The 23,618-nt window shown below is 66.3% G+C and overlaps 8 protein-coding genes across 8 annotated transcripts; 5 read left to right on the top strand and 3 right to left on the bottom strand.

Moving 5' to 3' along the window:
- Nucleotides 1-338: 338 nt before the first annotated feature.
- On the top strand, nucleotides 339-4,373 carry TUB2 (Tubulin beta chain (Beta tubulin); the record flags this gene model as incomplete). The annotated part of the gene is made up of 9 exons (XM_069353186.1): nucleotides 339-447; nucleotides 482-841; nucleotides 877-1,045; nucleotides 1,080-1,181; nucleotides 1,217-1,412; nucleotides 1,450-1,584; nucleotides 1,620-2,207; nucleotides 2,547-2,568; nucleotides 3,031-4,373. 9 exons carry the CDS (start codon nucleotides 339-341, stop codon nucleotides 4,371-4,373), a joined length of 3,024 nt encoding a protein of 1,007 aa, XP_069210604.1.
- Nucleotides 4,374-4,787: 414 nt separating this feature from the next.
- Nucleotides 4,788-7,474, top strand: Q8F55_004678 (uncharacterized protein; the record flags this gene model as incomplete). The annotated part of the gene is made up of 5 exons (XM_069353185.1): nucleotides 4,788-4,809; nucleotides 4,849-5,012; nucleotides 5,061-5,090; nucleotides 5,124-6,220; nucleotides 6,256-7,474. 5 exons carry the CDS (start codon nucleotides 4,788-4,790, stop codon nucleotides 7,472-7,474), a joined length of 2,532 nt encoding a protein of 843 aa, XP_069210603.1.
- Nucleotides 7,475-7,502: 28 nt separating this feature from the next.
- Nucleotides 7,503-9,164, bottom strand: STP22 (Suppressor protein stp22 of temperature-sensitive alpha-factor receptor and arginine permease; the record flags this gene model as incomplete). The annotated part of the gene is made up of 2 exons (XM_069353184.1): nucleotides 7,503-8,962; nucleotides 9,029-9,164. The coding sequence occupies 2 exons, from the start codon at nucleotides 9,162-9,164 to the stop codon at nucleotides 7,503-7,505; spliced, it is 1,596 nt and encodes a 531-aa protein (XP_069210602.1).
- Nucleotides 9,165-9,493: 329 nt separating this feature from the next.
- Q8F55_004676 (uncharacterized protein) lies at nucleotides 9,494-9,746 on the top strand (the record flags this gene model as incomplete). The annotated part of the gene is made up of 2 exons (XM_069353183.1): nucleotides 9,494-9,569; nucleotides 9,619-9,746. 2 exons carry the CDS (start codon nucleotides 9,494-9,496, stop codon nucleotides 9,744-9,746), a joined length of 204 nt encoding a protein of 67 aa, XP_069210601.1.
- Nucleotides 9,747-9,786: 40 nt separating this feature from the next.
- On the bottom strand, nucleotides 9,787-12,217 carry Q8F55_004675 (uncharacterized protein; the record flags this gene model as incomplete). Its single annotated transcript, XM_069353182.1, has 2 exons — nucleotides 9,787-11,346; nucleotides 11,381-12,217. The coding sequence occupies 2 exons, from the start codon at nucleotides 12,215-12,217 to the stop codon at nucleotides 9,787-9,789; spliced, it is 2,397 nt and encodes a 798-aa protein (XP_069210600.1).
- A 936-nt stretch (nucleotides 12,218-13,153) lies between these two features.
- Nucleotides 13,154-17,427, top strand: Q8F55_004674 (uncharacterized protein; the record flags this gene model as incomplete). The annotated part of the gene is made up of 3 exons (XM_069353181.1): nucleotides 13,154-14,207; nucleotides 14,243-15,619; nucleotides 15,656-17,427. 3 exons carry the CDS (start codon nucleotides 13,154-13,156, stop codon nucleotides 17,425-17,427), a joined length of 4,203 nt encoding a protein of 1,400 aa, XP_069210599.1.
- A 174-nt stretch (nucleotides 17,428-17,601) lies between these two features.
- Q8F55_004673 (uncharacterized protein) lies at nucleotides 17,602-19,847 on the bottom strand (the record flags this gene model as incomplete). Its single annotated transcript, XM_069353180.1, has 3 exons — nucleotides 17,602-18,908; nucleotides 18,957-19,239; nucleotides 19,296-19,847. The coding sequence occupies 3 exons, from the start codon at nucleotides 19,845-19,847 to the stop codon at nucleotides 17,602-17,604; spliced, it is 2,142 nt and encodes a 713-aa protein (XP_069210598.1).
- Nucleotides 19,848-21,122: 1,275 nt separating this feature from the next.
- On the top strand, nucleotides 21,123-23,404 carry Q8F55_004672 (uncharacterized protein; the record flags this gene model as incomplete). The annotated part of the gene is made up of 3 exons (XM_069353179.1): nucleotides 21,123-21,628; nucleotides 21,673-21,763; nucleotides 21,830-23,404. The coding sequence occupies exons 1-3, from the start codon at nucleotides 21,144-21,146 to the stop codon at nucleotides 23,402-23,404; spliced, it is 2,151 nt and encodes a 716-aa protein (XP_069210597.1). The 5' UTR covers nucleotides 21,123-21,143.
- Between the last annotated feature and the right edge of the window lie 214 nt (nucleotides 23,405-23,618).

Here is a 23,618-nt window from a genome sequence, read left to right as displayed (position 1 = left end):
CGGGGGGCTCGGCGCTGCGGCGACGACGGCGATGACGGCGGCGGGCGACGACACGCTGATAACGACGGCGAGGCATCTCTGGCCTTTGCTACTGCCCATCTCACTGCCATCTCACTTCTCTGGCCACACCCGAGCCCCGGTGACCACCTGACGTCGACTCAGGCCCATCTCAGCCCGCATCTCACCCCCCTCGCCACCTTCCCTCCTCGTCAACATCGCTCTCCGCTTCCCCGCAGAGCACACCGTGAATGATCGCCGCCCCGCTCACCCTCATCGCCACCCCCTCCCCGCTCACCTGCGGCCCCTCCCTCTTCCCCGCTGAATAACACCCCGCCGCCATGGTCCACCTCGACATCTCCGAGACGTCCAAGTCGCTCGCCGTCGTCGGCGGGTACATCTCCATCGTCGGGCTCGTCAGCTACTTTCTCAAGGAGCGGCTGTTCATGTGTAGGTCGGGGAAGTAGCTGCCGCTGACACCCAGCCGAGGCCCTCCTGGCCTTCGTCGCGGGCATCGTCTTCGGCCCAATTGCGGCCAACGTCTTCTCGCCCCTCGGCTGGGTCGGCGGCTCGCAACAGGACCTCTCGTACATCACGTTTGAGATCACGCGCGTCGTCATCGCCATCCAAGTCCTCTTCACCGGCATATCCCTGCCCAAGGCGTACCTCTGGCGCGAGCGCCTCAGCCTCTTCACGCTGCTCTTCCCCATCATGACGCTGGCGTGGTTTGTTACCGCCGCGCTGGTCTACGGCCTTGTTCCCGGCCTCACCTTCCTCGAGGCCTTGGTCATCGGGTCTTGTGTGACGCCGACCGACCCCGTCCTCGCCAACTCTATCTGCAAGGGTGAGTGAGGCGCCTGCCGCCGCCGCTGATGCCAGGTCGCTTCGCGGAGAAGTATGTCCCGCTCCACGTTAGACAGATCATCGTCGCCGAGGCTGGCGCGAACGACGGCCTTGGATTCCCGTTCCTCTACATGGCCCTGTATCTCATGCTGCGCAACAATCCCCACCACCCCGTGCACTCTATCGGTGGCGCGATCGGCGAGTGGTGAGTGGCAGCAGTGTGCCCATCTGACTCACAGGGTCTACAACATTGTGCTCTACCAGGTCGCCCTGTCCGTCGTTATCGGCGCGACCATCGGCTACATCGCCCGCAAGGTGCTCCGCTACGCCGAGGAGCGCGGGTGAGTGAGCCCCACACGTCGCTTCTGACCCCCAGGCTCATCGACCACGAGTCGTTCCTCTCCTTCGGCGTCTCCCTCACCTTCCTCACCCTCGGTATCGTGGGAATGATCGGCTCGGACGACATCCTGTGCTGCTTCATCGTCGGCAACTCGTTCACCTGGGACGACTGGTTCCGCGTCGAGACCGAGGACCATGCGTTCCAGGACGTCATCGACCAGCTGCTCAACAATGTAGGTTGAGCTGAAGCCGGCGGTAAGCTCACCCCAGGTCATCTTCCTCTACATCGGCTCCATCATGCCGTGGAGCGAGTTTGGCAAGTACTGGGGCCTGTCCCCATGGCGACTCGTAGTTCTGGGCATCTGTGTCATCCTCCTTCGGCGCCCCCCTTGGGTCATCCTGCTCGTGGGTGCCCTACGTCAACCGATCTGACCCACCAGAAACCCTACATCCCCTCGCTCTCCACCTGGCCCGAGGCCATGTTCGCCGGCTACTTTGGCCCGATTGGCGTGGGCGCCGTGTACTACGTCCAGGTTGCGCTCAAGGAGATCCCCGACGACGGCACTCGCGACCGCCTGAGGGCAGTCATTCTCCCAGTCGTCTACTTCATGGTCATGACCTCGGTCATTGTCCACGGCATCACCATCCCTCTCGGCAAGGGGTTCCAGAGAGCTGCCACCATCACGCTGTCACGGACCAGCACGGCGGCTGACCTGGTCAGCTCGAGACTCCCGCCCGCCGTGCCCGTCGGCACCGTCGCCTCGCCCGTCGCGCCCGAGTCGTCAGCGCCCAGCAGCTCGACGCGAGCGGAAGCCTACGGCCTGGCTGACCAGCCGTCGCCCCAGATCCACTTTGATCTGCCTCTGGCCAAGGGCAGCCCGGGTATGGACACGCCGCCGATCAGCCGCAACATCAGCTTTGCGGCGGTGCCACAGGCCTCGGTGACGGAATCTGACGCCGTGTCCGAGCTGCCTTCCGAGAGCGACGGCATGTATCGTCGCAGAACTCCTGCCGGCCCCGTGGCCATGGTCTAGGCAGTAGATTGTACCATCGGTCGCGCATCTTGCATCGCCATCCTCATGCATCATCCTGGTCGCTGCAGTCGCTGTGCCTGTCGTCGCGTGGAATCCACGACGCGGTCTGGGCGCGGGTCGCGACGGCGGGATCAAATTTGGGCCGTCAGGCGCAGCGCCCAAGGGTTTGTGCGCCTGGTCTGTGCGTCGCCCGTTGCATTTCCCTGAAATCCAAGCCAAACACGCGCCGCCGCCCGTCCCGTCACTCGCTCGTTGCTGGCAGAAAACTGACCTTGCTCGTCCTCCTCTCTCCGCTTCATCCTCCTCCTCATTCTCTCTTTCTAACGTCCCCAGCAACGACCCTCATTGTCAACGAGTGAGTGGGAAGCCGTGGTGGTGACCGCGGCGACGGCGACGAGCGCGGCGGTGCTGACGGCGCGTGTCTTTTCCTCTGCTGTCCCAACTACCGTTCAACCCGACCGACCAACGACCTGCACCCTGTGCCTTCCAATTGTGACACCACTCGCCGCGCCCCTCCGATCCAACCGCGTAACGCCAACGCCAACTCGACGCCAACCATGTCCCGTGTCGCCTGGTCTGGCTCGTGGCTCGTGGCTCGTCTCGGCGCCTGCTCGTGACACGACTACCGTCCTTTGCAACCTCGTCTCGACTCTTGACTCTTCTCCACGTCCACCACGACCCACCCCCCTCACGTTCACGCCGACGCAACCTCATTGACTGTGTGCGCTCGCTCTCGCCCTCGCCTCGCCCTCGCTCCCACCTCTCTGCCCGCTTTGACCCCACGCCCCCCACCCCCCGCCCACCATGACCCGTTCAGTGCGCGAGATTGTCCACCTCCAGACCGGCCAGTGCGGTAACCAGATCGGTGCAAAGTTCTGGGAGGTCGTCTCCGAGGAGCACGGCATCCAGGCCGACGGTTCGTACAAGGGCTCGTCGGACATTCAGCTCGAGCGCATCAACGTCTACTACAATGAGGCCGCTGCCGGCAAATACGTCCCGCGCGCCGTCTTGATTGACCTGGAGCCGGGAACTATGGACTCTATCCGTAGTGGCCCCCTCGGCACCCTCTTCCGCCCCGACAACTTTGTCTTTGGCCAGAGCGGTGCTGGTAACAACTGGGCCAAGGGCCACTACACCGAGGGCGCCGAGCTCGTCGACTCGGTCCTCGACGTTGTCCGTCGCGAGGCCGAGGGCTGTGACGCTCTCCAGGGCTTCCAGATCACCCACTCGCTCGGTGGTGGTACCGGTGCCGGTATGGGCACTCTTCTCATCTCCAAGATCCGTGAGGAGTACCCCGACCGCATGATGTGCACGTTCTCGGTCGTCCCCTCGCCCAAGGTGTCGGACACTGTCGTCGAGCCCTACAACGCCACCCTCTCGGTCCACCAGCTCGTCGAGAACTCTGACGAGACGTTCTGTATCGACAACGAGGCGCTCTACGACATCTGCTTCCGCACCCTCAAGCTGTCGACCCCTACCTACGGTGACCTCAACCACCTCGTCTCGGTCGTCATGTCGGGCGTCACCACCTGCCTGCGTTTCCCCGGTCAGCTCAACTCGGACCTCCGCAAGCTCGCCGTCAACATGGTGCCGTTCCCCCGTCTGCACTTCTTCATGGTCGGCTTTGCGCCGCTCACGTCGCGTGGCTCGGCCTCGTACCGCGCCGTCTCGGTGCCCGAGCTCACCCAGCAGATGTTCGACGCCAAGAACATGATGGCCGCGTCCGACCCCCGCCACGGCCGCTACCTCACCGTCATGTGCATCTACCGCGGCAAGGTCTCGATGAAGGAGGTCGAGGACCAGCTCCAGACTGTCCAGGCCAAGAACTCTGCCTACTTTGTCGAGTGGATCCCCGGAAACGTCGCCGCTGCCCAGTGTGACATTCCTCCCCGTGGCCTCAAGATGTCGTCGACCTTCATCTGCAACTCGACCTCGATCCAGTCGCTCTTCAAGCGTATTGGCGAGCAGTTCTCGGCCATGTACCGCCGCAAGGCCTTCGTGCACTGGTACACTGGCGAGGGCATGGACGAGCTCGAGTTCTCCGAGGCCGAGTCGAACCTGTCGGACCTTGTCGCCGAGTACGTCCAGTACCAGGAGGCGTCGGTCGACGACGAGCTCTACGACGAGGAGCAGCTGCTCGAGGAGGAGGAGGAGATCTAAGGGATTCGAGTGGTTTGTTCTGCCCCTCTGGACCTTGGTCTTTGTGACGACCCGGCGGCAGCCCTGTCGTCGCTCTCGTTACGCCCTCCCCTCACCCCCTCTCTCTCTCCCCTAATCCTCCCCCCCCCCCCCTCCCTTTTTAATCGCCACACCCGGGGCTCTAGTCTCCGGTGTCTCGTGATGAGACGGTGTGCTGCGTCTTATAGTTGATGAAAATTGGCTATGCCGATTACGGATATGGTTGCAGGCTGGGTTGTTGTTGCAGCGAATGAGTCACGTGACTTGACTGGGCCAGCCTCCACGCTCGCGGTTGTCGAGATGTCGCGGATCGACTGCTGCATTGCTCAACACACCCACCACACGCACACTTGCAGCATGACCGATGCCGTCGGAGGGCACGCCAGGCGGCCAACCATGACGTCCGAGTCGTTTATCGGTGCGGCGCGGGCCCCAGCAGCGCTGACCCCGACCGCAGACCACAAGCCGTTCCTGTCAGACCGGTTCGACGTGCACGACTACGCCAACGCCGTGCTGCAGGGGCGCGCGTACCGGCCCGACGACGAGGCGGGCGGCGCGGCGGGCAGGCGCGAGGAGAAGGGCGACTTGAGTGTCGAGGTTGCGCGGTTGAACTATGGCATTGTGCGTGCGACGCCGCGACTGCCCCTCGACTTGCTAACACCCGCGCAGGAGGACGCGACGCGGCAACTACGACAAGAGGTGAGCGCCCCGCCGGAACCCCGCTGACAGCAGATCACGGCGTCGTACCCGCTCCTCCTGTCCCACCTCACCACCTCGCTCGCGCTGAGCAGCCACCTGTCCCCGATCCGCAGCTCGCTCGACAGCCTGAGCTCGTCCATCGACAGGCTGCACACGAAAATCCACACGCCGCACACCGAGCTCGGGGTGCTCGTCCGGCGGCTAGCGCTGCTCGCGCACGCGAGCGACCTGTCGCGCCGGGCCGCGCGTTTCGTGCTCGTCGCGAGGAGGCTCGAGACGCAGATGGTGCGCATGCGCGAGGGCGCGGCGGGCGAGGGCGGCGCCGCGGGCGACGGGGAGAAGGAGCGCGAGCTGGCCAAAGCCGCGCTCAGCGTCACTGAGGTCGACGCGCTGCTCGCGCCGAGCGGCGACGAGCTCGAGGAGGACGCGCCGCCGCCCATCCCCCTCCAGCGGCTCGACTTTGTCGCGGCCTACGTCCCCGTCGTGGACAGGGCGCGCGACGCCATCATCCAGGAGATGGAGGGCATGGTGATGGCCGGCCTCGCGAATCTCAACCAGCCGCTGTTGAGCAGCTCGTTGCAGGCGGCGCATAACTTGCGGCTGCTGCCCGACCTGGTGAAGAACCTGCTCGACGACCTCAACGACGCGGTCGTCGACCGCGTCAAGCGTGCGTTCGACTCGGGCGCGATCGGGCGCGAAGTCGCGGGCAAGGAGTCGCACTCGATCACGTTTACCACCCGCAGCCGCAACCAGAGCGCGCCGACGGCCGCCACGCTGCCCCAGTGGACGGCCGTGCTCTGGGCCCGGCTGGACAAGGTCATCGACGACGTGGCAAACTGCTGCATCAAGGTGTACACGCTGGAAAAGGTGCTGCGCGTCAAGCGCGACGGCGTGACCCAGGTCGAGTTCTTGGACGAGGTGATGAAGGCGCTCGACGAAAAGCCAAGCTTTACGTTCTGGACGACGCTGGCAAAGGCGTTCGAGCAGCAGACGACGGACGCGGCCCGCGCCGGCGGGTGGCTCCAGCAGGCGCTGAGCACCGGCTACCCGCGCCTCCTGCGCCTCTTCCACGATTTCTTCGCCAAGATTGCCGTGCACACCGACACGGTGTACACGCGCGAGCACCAGAGGTGGGTCACCGCCTGTCTCCCAGCTAACCCGCCAGCCCCGAGGCCGTGCTCGTCCTCCGCTCCGTGTCCACCTTCGAGGCAAGCTACCTCGGCCGCTCGACGGCCCGCATGTCGGACGCGGTCAACGGCGCAATGTCACAGTACAACGTGTCGCGGGCCACCGCCCCCGGCGCCGTCGAGGGCGTCAACATCGCCCGGACCATCACCAACGAGCTCGACTCGGCGCGCTTCGACCCGCTGCTCGTGCAGACAGTCGCGCGCAACGCTGTCAAAGTCCTGGCGAGCCTCAAAACCCGCGCCGAGAGCAGCCTCGTGCGCGACTTCACCGCGACCTCGCTCATCGGGCCGCAGCCCACACCCGCGCAGGCAATCAACGCACAGCTCGTCTCGTGCCTGTACCACTGCCGCCTGAACCTCGGCAGCATCGACAAGCAGTTTGGCGCGCGCGTCGCCGACATCCTCGGGCCCAACGTGTCCGCCCTCGAGGCAGTCTACACCCGCGTCACCGACGCGCTCGACGTCGCCATTAGGCGCGAGTTCAGCACCATCCTCGCGCGCATGCACCGCGTCGACTTCTCCAAGCCCGTCGACCCAATGGCCATGGGATCCAGCGGCGCGCCGTACCTCCAGGACCTGGGTGACAAGCTCGGCTTCCTGCGCACCGAGATCCTCGGGCGCATGTCGCTCGGCGCGCTCCTTCGCGACTGGGTCCTCGCCCTCTCCCGCTTCCTCATCCAGACGTTCCTGCTCCAGGCGTCGATCGCGCGCCCGATGGGCGAGAGCGCCCGCCTCAAGCTCACGGGGCACATGACCGAGTTTGAGATGGGCCTGCAGAACTTTCTCAACACGGGGAGGGTGGCAGGGGCCAAGAACGCGTTGAAAGTATCGCAGATTGGCGAAGAGTACCTCGCGCTCCGCAGCTTCCGTACGCTGCTGTTTGCCGACAAGGCGGCGCTCGCAAACCCTGTCGAGACGGCCCACCTACCCCCGCTCATCGTGCTCCACCACGTCGTGGTGCGCTCGGCGCTGCGCCTCCCGCACGAGATGCACGGGTGGACAGAGCACGAGTATGTGCTCTGGGTGCAGAAGCACGACGACGACGAGGAGCAGTGGGAGCTGTTTGACAAGGCCGTGGATGACCAGGTGGCCGGCCAGGGAGCCGACGGCGACGACGACGACGCGCAGACGGTAAAGCTGGTAAAGGAGATTCTCACGCACGCGCGGCACCACCACGAGGCGGACCCAGACAAGTAGACATATGCATGATTAGCCACGACCACGCCTACCACGTCTCCCTCTGCCCCATGCCCTGGTGAATGCGCTCAATCAACGCCCGCTTCATGTACTGCTCACGGGCGAGCGAGCGCACGGCCTTGAGGTATCGGTCGAGGTCTATGCGCTCTGCGTCGAGCGCGCGGGTGAGGTGGTAGATAGTGTCCTCGAGCGCGTTGTCCTCGGCGACGAGGTCGATGAGCTGGTTGTGCACGATGCTGATGCCGACGACGACCTCGTCGACGCTCGGGTCGCCCTTTGCCTCGAGCTCTGCGACGCGCGCCGAGCCGGCAGCCACGACGCCGTCGAGCTTGTGCCCCGTCGCGTCGCACACGTTCTTTACCGCCTCGAGGCGGGCCATCTCGTCGCGAATCGCGGGCGCGCCCGATGCCAGGTCCTCGCCGCGCTCGCGCAGCGCCGCCCGGCTGTGCTCCAGCCCGTGGAGGAGCGGCGGGAGCGCCGCGTTCAGGTGCGGCAGGAGGATCGAGTGCAGGTGGAGGAGGGAGGGGGGCGGGGGCTTGTTCGGTGGGGGCGGGGCCGGCGCGTCGGGGCCGGGGTCGGGGAGGGCCGAGGTTCCGGCCTCGGGCGAGGAGAGGAGGTCGGGGGCGCGGGTGGGCGGGGCGGGGGCGGGGGCGGCGACGGGAGCCTGCGCCGGTGCTGGGGGCTGCGCTGGCGGTGCCGGCGCCGGCTGGGCGTAGTATGCCTGCGGCGGCGGCGGCGGCGGCCCAGCGGTCGGCGACGGCGCATATCCTGGCCCCGCTGGCCCCGGCGCCCACTGCTGTGCCGGCATCGGCTGGTACCCGTGCGGCTGCCACGACGGCCCGGCCTGCGGCGACGCGGGCTGCGAGCCGGCAGCGTACCCCGTGTCGATGGGCGGCCTGAACGCCGGGCGCTGCGGCACGGGCGGCTGCTGGCCCGGCCTCGGCGGGACCGGCGGGGAGCGGGGGGGAAGCGGCGCGGGCGAGGCGGGGGACGCCGCGCTCGCCTGCCGGCTGGGCACGGGCGGCGGCGTGCCGGCGGGGGCGGGGCGGTACTGCGGCAGCGACTGGCGTGAGCTCGTCCCTTGGCGTGCACTCACCTCGCCGTTTGGCCTCGGCGGCGCGGCGTGCGAGGGCGACGCTGGGGCTGGCGAGGCCGCCGCTACCTCCGGCGGCCGCGCGTACACTGGCGGCACGACGCCAAACACCTCGGCAAGCTTGCGCAGCAGCGTCGGCAGCGTGCGCTCGGCGGCCGGCCACGCACCCCACCACGCCGCCAGCACCTCGTCGTACACCTTGCCCCCGGGCTCCACCTCGCGCCCCTTGCGCACGCCCATGTCCTTGGTCGGGACGACGAAGACGAGCGGCGGGGCGCGCGGGTACTCGTGCGGCAGCCAGACGTGCAGGGGGATGTGGTACGTCGCGCCGCGGTAGTTGATCGGCAGGGTGCCGTGCAGGAGGAGGAGGAGGGCGGTGTGGCCCGAGTCGAAGGCTGCGGGTGAGCGTCAGCGAGCGAGCTGGCGACGGGGTAGGCAACGAAGCCCACGACACCACCCACTAAACGCATCCGTCTTCACCGCCAGCGTGCGCCAGGCCCCCAGCACGCCCAGCACCTCGGGCAGGATGACCTCCTTGGCCGGGTAGGGGCGGAGCACGCCCTTGAGCCAGTCGCGCGTGAGGTCGAGCGGGGCCATGGGGGGTGGTGGATGAGCGAGTGGGCGATGCGATGTGGAGACGAGACGGGTTGCGTCGCGGCTATCGCGTCATCGTGTGCGGTGGAGGCGAGCCGGCGCCAGCCAGCCAGCATCCCCGCACCCCGCAAATCGTCGCCGACATCGACTTTCCACATGCTCACCCACCGGCGATGCACGACACCGACACCGACGCCAACGGCGCAGGCCCGAGCCGGCCCCGCCAACGCCCCCGCCCCCTCGCCACGACACCCCGCCCAGCCAACCTCCGCGCCCCGCCCGCCCCGCGCGCCGCCGACTCCCGCCGGCTCAAAAACGCCGTAGGGGGCGACATGGTCGCCGCGATGAAGCGCGGCAGGCTCGCGCGCCGGCCCAGCGCGTGGGCGCGGTACCGCCTCTGGATCCTCGGTGCGTGCGGCTCGGGTCCGCTGGCGCCGCTCGCTGACGCCGACGCCAGGCGCGCTGGCTGCCGCGCTCGTCGTCTACCTCAACGCTGTGTGGCTTGCGCGGATATCCGCCCGCGTCGGCGCGAGGGGAGGCTGGCGCGCCCTGCTCCCCACGGCCAGCCTGCACGACGAAGTATAGCTGATGAGTTGCATGAGGTGTGATGTATGCTATAATGCCCCTACGCCGCCGTCCGCCGCAGCACCGTTCCCCAGTTGTCGGCCACGATCCGGCCCGTCCTCGCCAGCGCCTGCATCCGCTCCTTCTCCCTCTCGTCCTTGGGATACTCGAGCACCTTCTCCGCGGCAGTCTCGAGCGTCTTGGCCAGCTCGACGGCGCGCTCGACGTGCCGCCGCGACGCCGAGCTCAGCTCGCTGCCCGGCCGGCGGCTCGCCACCATGTCCACCAGGCCGTCGCCGCGCTCGCCCTGCGCAAACACGAACCACTGGTCGGGTCCGTACCGCTCGTACACGCCCAACGCTGCGCGCACGTTCTTCAGCCCAGTGACGTTTGCCGCCTTGAGCAGCAGGTCCATGCTCTCGGCGTCGGGGGACAGCGCGCGCGGCTTGACCCACGCGTCGCCGCGCACGTCACGCCGCTGGCCGTTCGGGTACGACCACACCCACTTCTTGCCGCCCTCGCCCAGCTGCGCCATGTACGTGAACGCGCCCCACGCCGCGCCGTAGTCCTTGGACCAGCGCGCCGCCGACAGCACGGCGTGCCACACGTCGAGCGGCCAGCCGGCGGGCCCCGTCGGCGGCTGGTACGACTGGATAATCCCCCACGCCGCGTCGACGTCGTTGCTCGCGGCGAGGTTGTGCACGGCGACGCGGAGCGCCGCGAAGTCGAGGCTCTTCTGCAGCTCGGCGTGCTGCATAATCTTGCTCGTGTAGTGGGCTGCGACCGACGCCTTGCCGCGGGCCAGCAGGCTCATGAGCGCGGTAGCCGACTTGACGTTGAGCTTGAACCGCGGAAGGTTGCTCATCGACGCCGGCATGTCCGAACCCGCGGGGACGGGGTTGGACGACGCGACCGTCACCTGGCCGTACATCGGCAGGCCCCAGAGCCGCGGGACAAGCTGCTCGACGAGCCGCTGGTCCTCGGGCCGGCCGGACACGAGGCACTGGAGCGCGGTGAGCGCCAGCTCCTCGTCGAGCTCGCGCTTGCCGTACGCCGTCTTCCTGCCCCCGGGGCACAGCTGGCGCACCGCCTGCTCCCAGAGCGAGCGTGCCGTCGCCCCGAGGTTGAATTCCTCCAGCTGCACCGCATGGGGGTGGCGCCCCGCCGAGCGGCGGTAGTGGTCGATGTTGTTGGCCGCCTTGAGCAGCGTCGAGTAGGTCACCTGGTCTGGCGACAACGGACCCGTCGCGTCCATCGAGTGGAACACTCGCTGCATCTCCTCCCACATGCCGAAGCGGCCCAGGAACTTGAGGTACGAGTTGGTCGGGAGGATGTTGACTTGCGTCTCGTTGACCGCGTCGGCGGCGGCAGCCTCCTTCTTGGCCGACGGGTAGGCAATGCCCACGTCGTCGTCCTCGGCCTCGCCCGACTCCAGCGCCCTTCGGATATGTACCTGCGACTGCTCGTAGATGTTGTTGACACGGTCGAGCGTCAGCCGCTCCGGCCGCGCAGACGGCGCAAACCGCTCCGCAGTCGGCGCCGAGGCATGCGCCACCCCGGCGTACGCGTTGAGCAGGGTCGTGAACGTGCGCGAGCTGGGTTTCGTGCCCTTGCGCTTCATCTGCCCGTCAGCGCAGCCCCACCCCCGCACTCACCAAGTTGAACGCCTTCCACATGCGGTCGTACTTGCGCTCGCGGCCGAGCAGCGCAAAGACGAGGTTCCACACCGCCGCGTTGACCGTCGCCACCGGCGCATCAGACACCATCTTGACCACCTCGTCCACCTGCGGCGGTGACAGCGGCGACGGGTGGCGGTCGATCCACTTCTTGATCTTGAGCGAGGTTTTGTATGGCGTCGCGTCGGGCCCAGGCTGCTCGCGCGGGACCCAGTCGTCGGTGGGCCGTCTTGGCCGGGCGGTAGTGTAGCCGCCACGCCCGCCTCGGCCACCGCGCTCGCCACGGGGCTCGCTCCGGCCACTGCGCTCGCCGCGGGCTTCTCCGCGGCCACTCGGTAGGTCGCTGCGCTGTACGCCTTGTCGGGAACCACCACGCCCGCCGCGCCCACCACGGGCTGCCGTGCCAGAACCTCCACGGCCCTCTCCATCGCGCCGCCTTCCCTCGCCGCGATCGCCGCCGCCGCGCTCATCCCGCGTCCGCTCCGCCCTGTGCCTCGGCGCCCGCTCCGGTGCATCGAGCAGGCTCTGGAGCTGATCAAAGCTCGCGAGAGGCGTGGCACGGCCTTGGGCCACCGACTCGCGGATCTCGCGGCGGCGGGTCTGGCGGTAGGATGACGGGCCGGGATCGCCCGTGGTGTAGTGTCGGAGCGGGGCGGCGGCGTGGAGCGGGGCTGCCAGCCGTCCTCCTCCCCTTGCCAGTAGCCGTGTTATCGAGAGCATTGCTGGTGTTTTGCGAGATGCGTCGATGTCGTCGATGTCGTCAATGTCGCTGTCGCTGTCGGGTTCGAACTTTTGCCATCCGGAACCCAGAGTCATTTCGAGTCACGTGACTGTTTTCCCCTTGCCTTTGTGCCTGGACTTGTCGTTTCCGCGGCGCGCGCGCGTGTTTGTTGACGGCGCAAGTTCTCTGCTCTGATGCCCCAGCGACTCGCATGCATTGGATCCTGCAAGCGGGTCCCGCAACCAACATTACAGCATGCATCCGACCGGGGGACGAGCAGAGGACGGCGACGAGACGCGTGAGCTGCATGTGGTTGGTCGCGGATGCAAGGGGGGTAGCCGAGAGAGAGAGGGAGAGAGAGGAGGAAGAGACGCGCCGGATGCTTGCTGCCTGCCTGGAGTGCTGGCTGCTCGTCGCGTGTATGCATTCATGTTGTTTTTTCTTTGCACTGCGGCGTCGTCGTCGAGCGTGACATCTTACATCTACCATCACAACAACAGCGGCGACTGCAACAAGAGACGACGACACGATCTCGCGATCTCGACGCGCCAGCAAGCAAGCAGCCAGGCAGCTCGGCACTACGCGCTACGCATTGAGCGTCAAACACACACACCACCCACACCCACACACTCGTCGCGTCTCTGCATCACTCGACATCACCATCAACAACAACAACAACATTGTCACTCAACATTGCCCTACTCGACATTGCTACTCCCCCTGCTGCTCTCGCCGCAGCCCCCCGCCTCGCGCTCTCTCGCCTCGCACAGGCCGCTCGTCACCCACCAAAGCCAAGCTACAGCCTGATCTTCCCCTGCCGCCCCCACCCGCCCTCCTTCCTCGCAACCCACTCTGCCCCCCCAACAACACTGGCAACTCTCATTGTCCCCCCTCGCCATTGTCTCTTGTCCACCTGCATGACGCCAACTCGCTTTACAACTCGACATTAACAAGAGACGATCACGCGCCGCCGCCGCCGCCGACGCCGCCGCCCAGCGCACACACCCCGCTCGTCCCCTCCACCCGCGACAATGTCGGCTGGCGCTGGAGCGCAGCTGGCTCCCCTCACGCCAGCGCATCCATCGCCAGCAGCAGCAGCATCAACACCGACAGCAGCGTCGCCGACAAAGCACCTCCCAAAGCTCCCACGGCAACGCAAACAACCGGTCCAGACCGAGAACTGGGATGACGACTTTGAGTTTTCCCTCCCTGCTAAGCCAAAGCAGCAGGCGACACCACGCCCCGCCCCCATTGTCACTCCCAAGCGCGAATCTCTCGGCCTCTCGGAGGGGTCGAGGGGCAACAGCTGGCGCTCGAGCTATGACAGCCCCGACAGCTTTGACGAGGACTGGGACGAGCCAGGACCGTCTCGGACGCCGACAGCGTTCAGGCAGCAGCTGTCAAAGGCGACGCCGGTAATGTTGGCCACCAGCCCAACGACTCATCTGCAGCTCCCCCGAGGTTCCAACTCGCACTCGCCGTCGCTCCCGTCGCCGTCGACGCCGTCAAACGGCTCGCACCGCAACCTGGCGACCGTCACCCCCGTCGCCGCCGCCTCGCCGACCAAGGCTCCCCGCCGAAGCAGCGAGGGATCACCAGTTAGCACACATCGAGCCAAGCTAGGCAAGAGATCGTCGGCCAGCTTGGTCCCCGTCGAGGCGGCCGTGGCCAGCGCCAGCGCAAGCGAAGTAAACTTGCTCACTGCGCACGGCCTATCGCCAGCCCACCGCAGCTCGCCAAATCTCCTGTATGTCACGCCTGATGGTCGGTCACCGCAGACGCGTGCGAGATCAAACTCGAAACCCTCGACCCCATCGCCGCTCGGATCAGGCGGCGAGGTCGCCGCGGACCTGAGACGAGTCCCCAGCCCAACGAAACAAAGCCGCAAGCCGCTCCCAAAGTCGAGCCCAAGCGTAGTGTCTCTTGCCTCGAGGTCTCCCGCCGCCTCCAACATGTCGCCCGCGTCGACCAACGGCTCGGCCCTCCCCTCTCGCTCCCCCAGCAAGTCGCCCGAGCCTGAAAAGGGCAAAAAGCCTAGGTTCTGGAAGCGCTTGTCGGCTGGCCCAAGTACAGCGTCACCAGACGGTAAGCTTTTGTTTGTTCTCTGCTGACGATCACAGGGGCGACATCGCCTTTCCGGAGACGGCGGAGCACCTCTGCGGTCAACCTAGCGCCTGCAAGCTCCGTTTCGCCACCCGTCCCTCCTTTACCGCCCCTGCCTGTCAACTTGAGATCGGCGAGCGGGCAGTTCTCGACGGGGTCGACCTTGTCACTGTTGTCTCCTTCGCCAGGAGCGCCGTCGCCTGGAGGACCAGGACCTTCACCTGGAGGGAGCGTCGGCAGCCCTATCAAGTCCGCCGGCACCCACTTTGGCGCGAGATCAGCCAGCAGCCTGCTGCAGCAGAACCGCGAGTACCGCGCACTCACTGCGTCGCCAGTCCCGTACCCATACTCGACACCAAATGGGGTGGCCAGCTCGTCGTCCATCAACATGGCGGCGTCGCCGCACTCGTCCCGCTACGCTCTCAACCCTACGACGGCCGGAGAGGACGAGGTCCAAGCGTCGACCCGGCCTCGCACCTTTTCGCCCGGCTTCCACCTCCCGTCGCCGTCACCAGGCTCGCCATACGCCCAACGCGCCGCTGCCATGTCCGCGACGTCCGTGCCCTACTCGAGCCCGCTGTCGAGAGGAGAGGCGCCGGTCGACGAGGACGACACGGACACGGAAGTCGAGACGGGCAAGACGCCGGTTGGGAGGAAAAAGATCAGACCAGTGTCGGCAATGCCAGCGCCACGACCGGTGGACAGCGGCCTGACCAGGACGTACAACCAGGTAAACGCCAGCGTGCCGTGTCTGTCTCCGCGGCAGCCCCAGGTGGCGACTCTTCCCCCCTCAGCGTCAACAACAAGCTCCCATCAGACACGCCTCAGCTCGTCGCCTTCAACCACTGCGACGTCGATCACGAGCTCGGGCAACAGCCAAGGCCTTTCTTCCACGCATACGACGTTGAGAAGGCTCACCTCGTTTTCAAAGAAGCACGGGAGGCGGCTGTCCGGCGGGTGGAAGTTTGGTAGCACATCGTCGACTTCGACGACAGGCAGCGGCGAAAAGGCGGGCGGCCACACCCTGGAGACGGTCAATGGCTCGCCATCCAAGCCGTCTGTTGACGCGTCGCGGTCGGCCGTGGAGATGCAGCGGCCTGTCGTCCCAGGCCAGGCGTTTGACGACGATGGAGTGCAGACGGCTGTGCTTCCTCCCCAGCGCTCCACCGACCCCCCTGCATCGGCTCCGGCAGCGACGACGACGCAGTCCATGGGCCCCGATCCTTGGGCCACCGACGCCGCGCCGAGGGACGCAACTGCCAAGGGCAAGCCGCCGAAAGAACGCAGACGAACCTCGTTCAACGACTTTGTTATCCCCACAGAGGTCATGGCCAAGCAAAAGGAGCTGAAGCGTGGCATTGGCGCGGTCAAGAAGTTTGCGGGCGGGATCCAAGGTGAGTTGGGCGACGATACCGAGACTGACGCCGCAGCACTCAAGATCCTCGTCGACACGCACGAGCGCGTCACCAACGACGTCTTAACCATCGGCTCGGAGGACGACACCAAGCTGTTTGTCGCCCTGGAAAAGGAGTACTCGCAGTGGTGGGAGATGGCCACCGTGCTTATTGAAGTCGGGTCGACTGGCTCGGCGGATGCCGACGTGCCGATGGGCCCTCCCAGCACGGCCTCGTCAAGGCAAATCTCGGGAGCAGACGAGGCGAGGTCGCTGAGCGAAACGTCGAGCAAGCTCTCGACGTCGACCATGGCGACCATCACCACGTCGCGCAAGTCGACCATGTCGGACCCACCCGTCGACGTCTTCCACACTGGCGTCGGCGGCCCGCCCAAGGCGTCGCCTCCGCCTGACCCGTACCGCGCTTCAACTGGACGCCACGACCTCTCCAAACGCCAGCTCGAGGTGCTCCGGACCATGCTGACGACGCCTGTCGAGGCCAGCGATTCGGTGGTTGCGACAGTGGATCGTCAGGCGGCTGCCCGCGCTGCGGCTGCTCTAGCCCAGGCCGAGCTGCAAAAGACCCCGTCCCAGCAGATGCCCCCTCCGCAGTGGACCAACACGCAACGCTCTTCTGTCGTCCCCCCAATGCCTGCGAGGCAAAACTCGGGCCCCAACGGCACGAACGGCTCGCCGGCCGATGGCTACGTGTGGCCATCGCCGTCGTACCCCTCGCCCGAGACTGCTGGCCAGATGGCACAGCCCAAGGGCGGCCGCTCGGGCATGACTGGGCTGAAAGACTTTCTCAAGTCGATGCGCCGAAAGTCGCAGCTGCCGCCACTTCCCACCGCGCAGACTTCGCCTGGCGGAACGGTCCAGACCCCGGTCAAGCCCAAGCGCGGCCACCGCCCACCACCGATCAAGACGACGACGCTGGACGAGTTGGAGTCGCCACCCGAGTCGCCTCTGCAGACTGCCGCCACCGACGGCATGTACCAGACTCAGCGCAGCTTCACCACGTTGCCAGTGACCTCTGGGACCGAGGGCTCACCCAAGGCGTCCAAGAAGAGACGACCGAGCATCAAGAATATCTTCCGCCAGAGCTCGGGCAACTGGGCCGAGTTCATGCGCTCAACACCGCCTTCGTCGCCGAACGGCGTTATCAGGCAGAGAAACGCGTCGTCGGCGTCGCTTGCACCACCGCTGGTCGACGGCAGACCGCCGTCGCGGTCGAGGCGGAGCAGCGTGGCCAGCAGCCACCTGCCTCGCCAACCGTCGATTCCCGCCTTGGCCCGGCTAAAGATGGGCAAGGGCGCGACGTACGGCCAGCTGGGTGTGGCAGAGTCGCCAACAGCGTCGCCGACGCGCCCCGGGTCTCGTCACCGCCCTTCGCTCGGTCAGTCGGACGCGCCCGCCACGCCGCCTGTGCCCAAACCACTCATCAGCGATGGGGAGCACACGATGAGACTAAAGTCGCGTGCACTGGGCCTGGGCCACCCCGCCGAGGGCAGTCCGCGCGCACTGTCGTCACCCGCCCGCCAGGGCACCGGGGGCTCCGATCTCGTGCTGGACGAGGCCCCACGCTCGCGCTCGGACGGCGGGTTGAGAGCAGGCGGCGACGAAATCTTCATCGCCCTGACACCCGAAAATCTCCCGGTGCTGCTCGACTATGCGCGGCAGTGCGAGCGCAAGCTCGAGCAGTGGCACCAGCGCGCGGTGCATCTCGAATCTGGCATGCCAACGGTCACTGGCGTGCTGAGCGGCGCCAGCAAGCCCGCACCGCGGGTGCCTACGTGGGGCCGGGTCTAAGTCACCTCCTGTATGAAGTACCATTTTGCAGCTGGCGTTGCAACGCTGGAAATGTATCTTGTAACCTGTAGCTCTTGCCCATGCGAGGATGTGCATGCAGTGTGCATTATGGAGTGTGTGATGCGGTGGTGGTGGTACAATTATAGAGACGCAATGCCCGGAGAGAAGAAGAGACTATGCGAGCTTCTTTGTCGACGGGACCGGCGAGCCGAGCGACGGCGACGCGGCGAGCGGCGTGCTCGCGCGCGTGGGCAGCTCCCTGCCCGCGGCGTCGCGCCACACGCCGTCGGGCTGGACGCGACCGCACACTCTCGTGTTCTGGTTCGAGTCGATGCCAGCGCGCCAGTCGGTGCACAGCTGCTCGCTGTCGACGAGAATGTTGAGCTCCTGCGAGTGGAACCAGCTCTGGTGGTTGACGTTGCCGTTGCCCGTGATGGCGATGGTGCCGTCGACAATCATGAGCTTGATGTGGCACGTGTGCCGCGCCGTGAGGGGCGTGTGCTGGTCCTTGGCAGTGTACCAGTAGATCCTGAGGTTGTCGCGCTCGGCCTCGGCGAGCTGCGAGTACATGAAGGCCGCGACGTTGCGGTTGGCCAGGCCGTCGGCGCTGATCTCGCCCTCGTCGTTGAACTCGAGGTCGGCGTAGATCTCGACGAGCACGCCGCGGCGTACGGCATCCAGCGCGGCCGAGACGATCGGCTTGGCGGAAAACGTCGGCGACTGGATAAACACCGACGTCTGGGCAAACTTGATGGCCGCGAGCCAGGCCAGGTTCTGGGGCACGTAGCCGTCGCCCTGGCCGCGGAGCGCGCGCGGCGTGCGGTTGATCACGGCGACGGGGAAGGGCGCGTGCGGCTCGTGCAGGATGATGGGGTTGAATGCGCGGGCTGGCTCGGTCGGAGTCGTCGGCGCGGGTTCGGCCTCGGGGGCCTCGACGACCGGGGTCGACGGCACAGGCGTCGACGACTGCACCGGCGTCGACGCCTCGCTGTCGAGCTTCTTGCCCACGGCGTTGAGCTTGGCCAGGCGCTGCCGCGTGCGCTCGGCAATGACCGCCGCGTCCTCCTTGACGCTCATGGCCGGCAGATCCGCGCCAAACTTGAAGAAGCTGGCGTCGAGTTTCTTGGGGTAGTGCGGCGCCTGGCCCAGCAGCGGGAGCGGCGGGTGGAAGCTCGTCCACCACGACAGGATGGCCGTGTCGTAGATGCTCTGGACCACGGGCCCTTCCAGCTGCACCATGAACCCGACGTCGCCGCGCTCCTGGATGTTGTTGGACGACAGGGACGCGATTTTGCGGTCGATCACGAGGCATTTCTGGTGGAACGTGCCCACGGGCGGGATGTGGTAGTTTTGCACCTCGAGCTCGAGGCCCGGGATCTCCTCTGGCGTTGGCAGTCCGACAGCTGGCGACGAGTAGACGCTGGGCTCGACAATCTGGTGTACGCGGCCGTCAGACGGCGCCACACCGCCGCGGTCATACACTGTGGTGAGCGTCAGCAGTCGCTCACGCCCACGGCCACACAACGTACTGATCTTGACCACGACCTTTTCCCCGCCCCGCTCGACCGTCCGCCGCGACAGTTCTATCAGCGCGTCCTTAATGGCCGCGGCCGACTTTGACGCCTCCCACACATTCGTCGTAAAGAAGATCTCGTGCTCGGCGGCCACGATGATATCCGCGTAGTGCTGCACAATGTCGGTGGTGTGCGAGATGAGCGTGAGCGGCGCGACGCCCGTCGAGCCCATGAGCGGCGGCGACACCAGCCCGTTGAGCACATTCTTCTCGAGCGTGAGGATGGCCTGGGCGTAGATCTGAGGGGTGAGCAACGTCCTGCCCCGGAGCCACCACCGCCGCGAACAATACGTACATTCAAAAACGCCTCGCTCGGCTCTGCGCCGCGCCACTGGCCACAGCGTTTCACCTCTGCCAGCTGCTCGGGGTTGAGACGCTCAATTGCAGAGTAGTGGTCGTCGACGACCTGCTCGACGTCGCTGTCGTCCTCTGCCGACCCCGCCTCGACGTGCTCCTTCAACGCGTGCTGTCGCTTCGGCTTGGGCTTGAGGCTCAGCTTGTGCAGCCATGCGCGGACGCCCTTTGGCGTCGCTGGCGCACTCGGCGGCGCCATGGCCTTCTCCTCCTGCGTCCACTGCTTGAACGAGCCGTAGTCGAGCCCGAAGAGGTGCTCGGCGATCACGCGCACCGGGCTGTCGATCGTCGAGTTGGCGAGGCACGCCGTGACCGTGTGGTCGGCCGACGTGAGGAAGGTGAAGAGGGGCTGCGGGACGAGCACGGTCACCTCGTCCTCGGCGTCCTCGATCAGCTCGCGCGCCGACAGGCTGGCCGTCGAGCCGGCGAGGCTGGGCGGCTTCTCCCGCTGGATCGCGAGCAGTGCTGGCGACTTGGCCACGAGCGAGGCCATTGTGGGTGGGCTGTTTGGTGGGTGATGAGTGCGATGGGAGGATGAGATGTGGTGGTCCCTTTGTTTTTGGGTGGCGAGATGCTGACCCCTGATTGACTTGGACACAACGGACGCCCACTCACCCCAATCTGCTTTCAGAAATTTCTTCTAACACGCACTCTCCCTCGACATTGACATGCTCGTGCTCTCTGCTCCACCGCTCACCCCCGCTCACCGCTCACCCCTCTGCCCCCTCGCCCCGCTGATACAACTAACCGCTGATAACTTATTTCCCGACCTCACCGTCTGACCCAATCCCCCACTCTCGATCAGACACGTGCGAGTGGTCACTGCTTTAGCTTGCTCCAAATAGCCGACTGCGACCAACAAGCTCCACAATGACGCGCGGACCAAGTTTGGCTCGGGGCGAGCGACCCAGCGACGCAGCGAGCGGTGCGTCGCGCACACCAGCACGACGCCACGTCACGGCGACTGCTGAGGCGGGAGCCAACCACAGCGCGGGGAAGGATCACACGACTGGCCCGCACCGATGGGAATAGACACGGCAGCCGAACGGGCCGTGGGACGTAGAACGGCCCCAAGGCGCAGCAACCCACGGCCACGTTCGTCGGCGCCGAACCACGGCGACCTGCGCGGTGACGGACTTGCATGCATGCAGACCCAGCCGGCCGCCGTCTGTTGACGACTCGTGCGACCACAGGCCCGGCGCTCGGTCCGGCCAGGACCGTGAGGCTTGTCGCGTCTGACCGAAGCTGTGTCGCTCACTGGCTCGCGACAGACGCGACATGGGGCGGTATGGAAGGGCTGCTCACGAGTCTCCCAGCCCGTGACCACTGACTCGGCCTCTACCTCACACTCCAAGCGCCTTCCCTCGGCGACCACCGTCGCGCATCGCCGCCGTGTGACTTCCAAGCGACGCGCCGTTGGCCCTCGTCCCCTCAACACCCTCCTCGCTCGACCCCCGTCGCTTGACTCGCCGGCAATATCGCTTCAGTCGCTCCCCTTTCGTAATGTCTGGCTTACATAACACTCGCCTGCCTCGGCTTTTATGCCTTTTCGGCCTCCTCCGACTGCTTTGCGGCGGTCATTTTACAACGTCCCATATCCACGCTGACCCACGCAACAGAGCGGTCGCCGAGCGCAGCGCAGCGAAGGGGAGTAGGGGATATATATCACTGAGGGGCAGGGATCGCTGCCATTCATCTCACACGACGATAACCGCGACACGGGCTGATTCGACCCACTTGTGGCACACGACTCCCCATAGGCCAAGTTGCCGAAGGCACCGACGCCAGCATGTCCTCAGACGCAGCACGACCACCAACACCCAGCGCACAGACAAACACGCCGGCATCCCAAGCCATGCCAGACCCCACCCCGCTCTCCAGGCCCCCCTCCCGCACTCGCCGACCACAAGACATCGCCCCCGCCGCCCCCCTCGCCCGAGCCCCCTCGTCCCACTCGTTCCACGCCTCGCACAGCCTGCGGCGCATGGCGACGCACGAGACGGGCGAGTTTGTCGATGTGGCAAAGGACGGTGCGCGGCTGGACCCCCACGATGAGGGGAGTGAGGTGGGGTCCGTGGCGTCGAGAAAGGTCGGCGATGAGGAAAAGGCCATCGAGGGTGCTGCGGCGCCAACCACTACTACCCCAGACGAGCCGCCGGCAAACGACAAGTACGCGCTCCAGGACCAAACCAACCTCCTTCCCTGGAAACAGGTGGCGGTGATCTTCGTCGGCCTCAACTGCGCACTGTTCTGCAGTCTGCTCGACCAGACAATGTAAGTGGGGCTCCCAGCCTCGGTGCCACCTGCTCACACCCCAGCGTAACCACCGCCCTCCCCACCCTCGGCCGCGTCTTCAACCAGGCGTCGATCGCGTCCTGGGTCGGCACGGCGTACATGCTGACGTCGACTGTGAGTGGTGGTGCAGCCATGGCAATGAGCCCACGCCAGACTCGAGCCCACTGACACCCCTTGCAGGCCCTACAGCCCGTCTACGGCCGCCTGAGCGACATCTTTGGCCGCAAAGCCGTCCTGCTCGGCAGCCTGACCATCTTCTTCTTGGGCTCGCTGGCCTGCGCGCTGGCACGCACCATGATCCAGCTGATCGTCTTCCGCGCGATCCAGGGCCTGGGCGGCGGCGGCATCCTCACCCTCGCCATGATCATCATCTCCGACGTCGTGTCCCTCAAAGACCGCGGCAAGTACCAGGGCATCACTGGCGGCGTCGTCGCCATCGCAAACTCTGCCGGCCCGATCCTCGGCGGCATCTTCACGGAAAAGGTCACGTGGCGATGGTGCTTCTACATCAACCTGCCGCTCACGGCCCTCGCCATCGTCACCATCGTCTTCCTCCTCCCCCTCAAGCCCGTGCAAGGTAGCGTGCGCGAGAAGCTCGCAAAGCTAGACTACTACGGCTCGCTCCTCACCCTCGCGTGGGCCGTACTCGTCCTCCTCGCGCTCAGCTGGGCCGGCACGCTCTACCCCTGGGCGTCTGCCGCCGTCGTCGCTCCGCTCGTGCTCGGCTGCGCGCTGCTCGTCGTCTTCGTCGTGGTCGAGGCGCGCTTCGTCCCCCTCCCCCTCATCCCCATGTACATCTTCCGCAACAAGACTGTGGCGGCGAGCATGGCGACGACCTTTTGCAACGGCGCGGCCTTCTACGCGACCCTCTACTACCTCCCCCAGTACTTCCAGGTGGTCCGCGGCGAGTCGCCCATCCAATCCGGCGTGTCCATGCTCCCCCTCGTCTTCGTGCAGGTCGTCTTCTCCTTCTCCTCCGGCTTCCTCGTCTCCAAGACGGGCGATTACAAGTGGAACCTCATGGTCGGCTTCTTCATCTGGACGATCGGCCTCGGCCTGCTGTCCTCCCTCCAGCCCGACACGTCCAACGCCCGGATCTACGGCTTCCAAGTCCTCGTCGGCGTGGGCGCCGGCCAGACCTTCCAGACCTCCCTCATCGCCATCCAGGCGAGCGTGAGCCGCAAGGACATGGCGACGGCGACGGGCTGCCGCAACTTTCTCCGCATGCTCGGCGGCACGGTCGCGCTCGCGGCGTGCACGGCCATCGTCAACAACATTGCGCGCGTGCGCATGCGCTCCGAGTTTGACGCCGACATCGTCTCGGCGATCCTCTCGAGCCCGACCGAACTCGAGCTGCTCGGGCTCGACGCCGCGCAGATGGCGGCAGTCCGCGCCGCGTACAACCGCGGCATCAACGCGTGCTTCTATTTCTGCGTGCCGCTCGTCGGCGCGTGCTTCTTCATCACCATCTTCTTCATCGACCGCGTAAACCTCAAGCGCGAGGACGACGCCAAGCTCAAGGCCGAGGGCAAGGCGTGGGTCCAGGAGCAGAAGGAGCGGAAGCACGGCGCGTCGCGCCACGCGTCGTCCGAGACGGTGCACGTGCACACGCCGGCAGTGAGCGAGCAGACTCTGAACGAGGGCGAGCGGCTCAAGCGGGTCAAGAGTGCTGCCAGCGACCTCGAGGCCGCGGCCAAGGGGCTCGAGCAGGCGGCGGGGGTAGCGACGGAGCCGACAACACCACCCAAGGCATAATCTGTAGAACATAGAACCATTAGTGTAGCATGCATAGGTCTTGTTAGTGAGTTGGGTCAGCCGCACAACGCGTCACAGAGGATTCGCCTCTAACCCTGCTAAGCCCGCTCCAACACCCCCAGCCCACGCCTGCGGCGCGGGCCTCTGCCTATGAGTGATGCCGCGTGTCGGGCCGCGCGCCATGTGCAGCCGCGCCCATGTCTCTACAGTGCTA

This window comes from Vanrija albida (assembly GCF_041260175.1).
Source record: "Vanrija albida strain AlHP1 chromosome Unknown contig_3, whole genome shotgun sequence".
Lineage (NCBI taxonomy): Eukaryota > Fungi > Basidiomycota > Tremellomycetes > Trichosporonales > Trichosporonaceae > Vanrija > Vanrija albida.
Note: the sequence above shows the minus strand (reverse complement) of the source record. Positions and strands in the feature narration are given on the sequence as shown.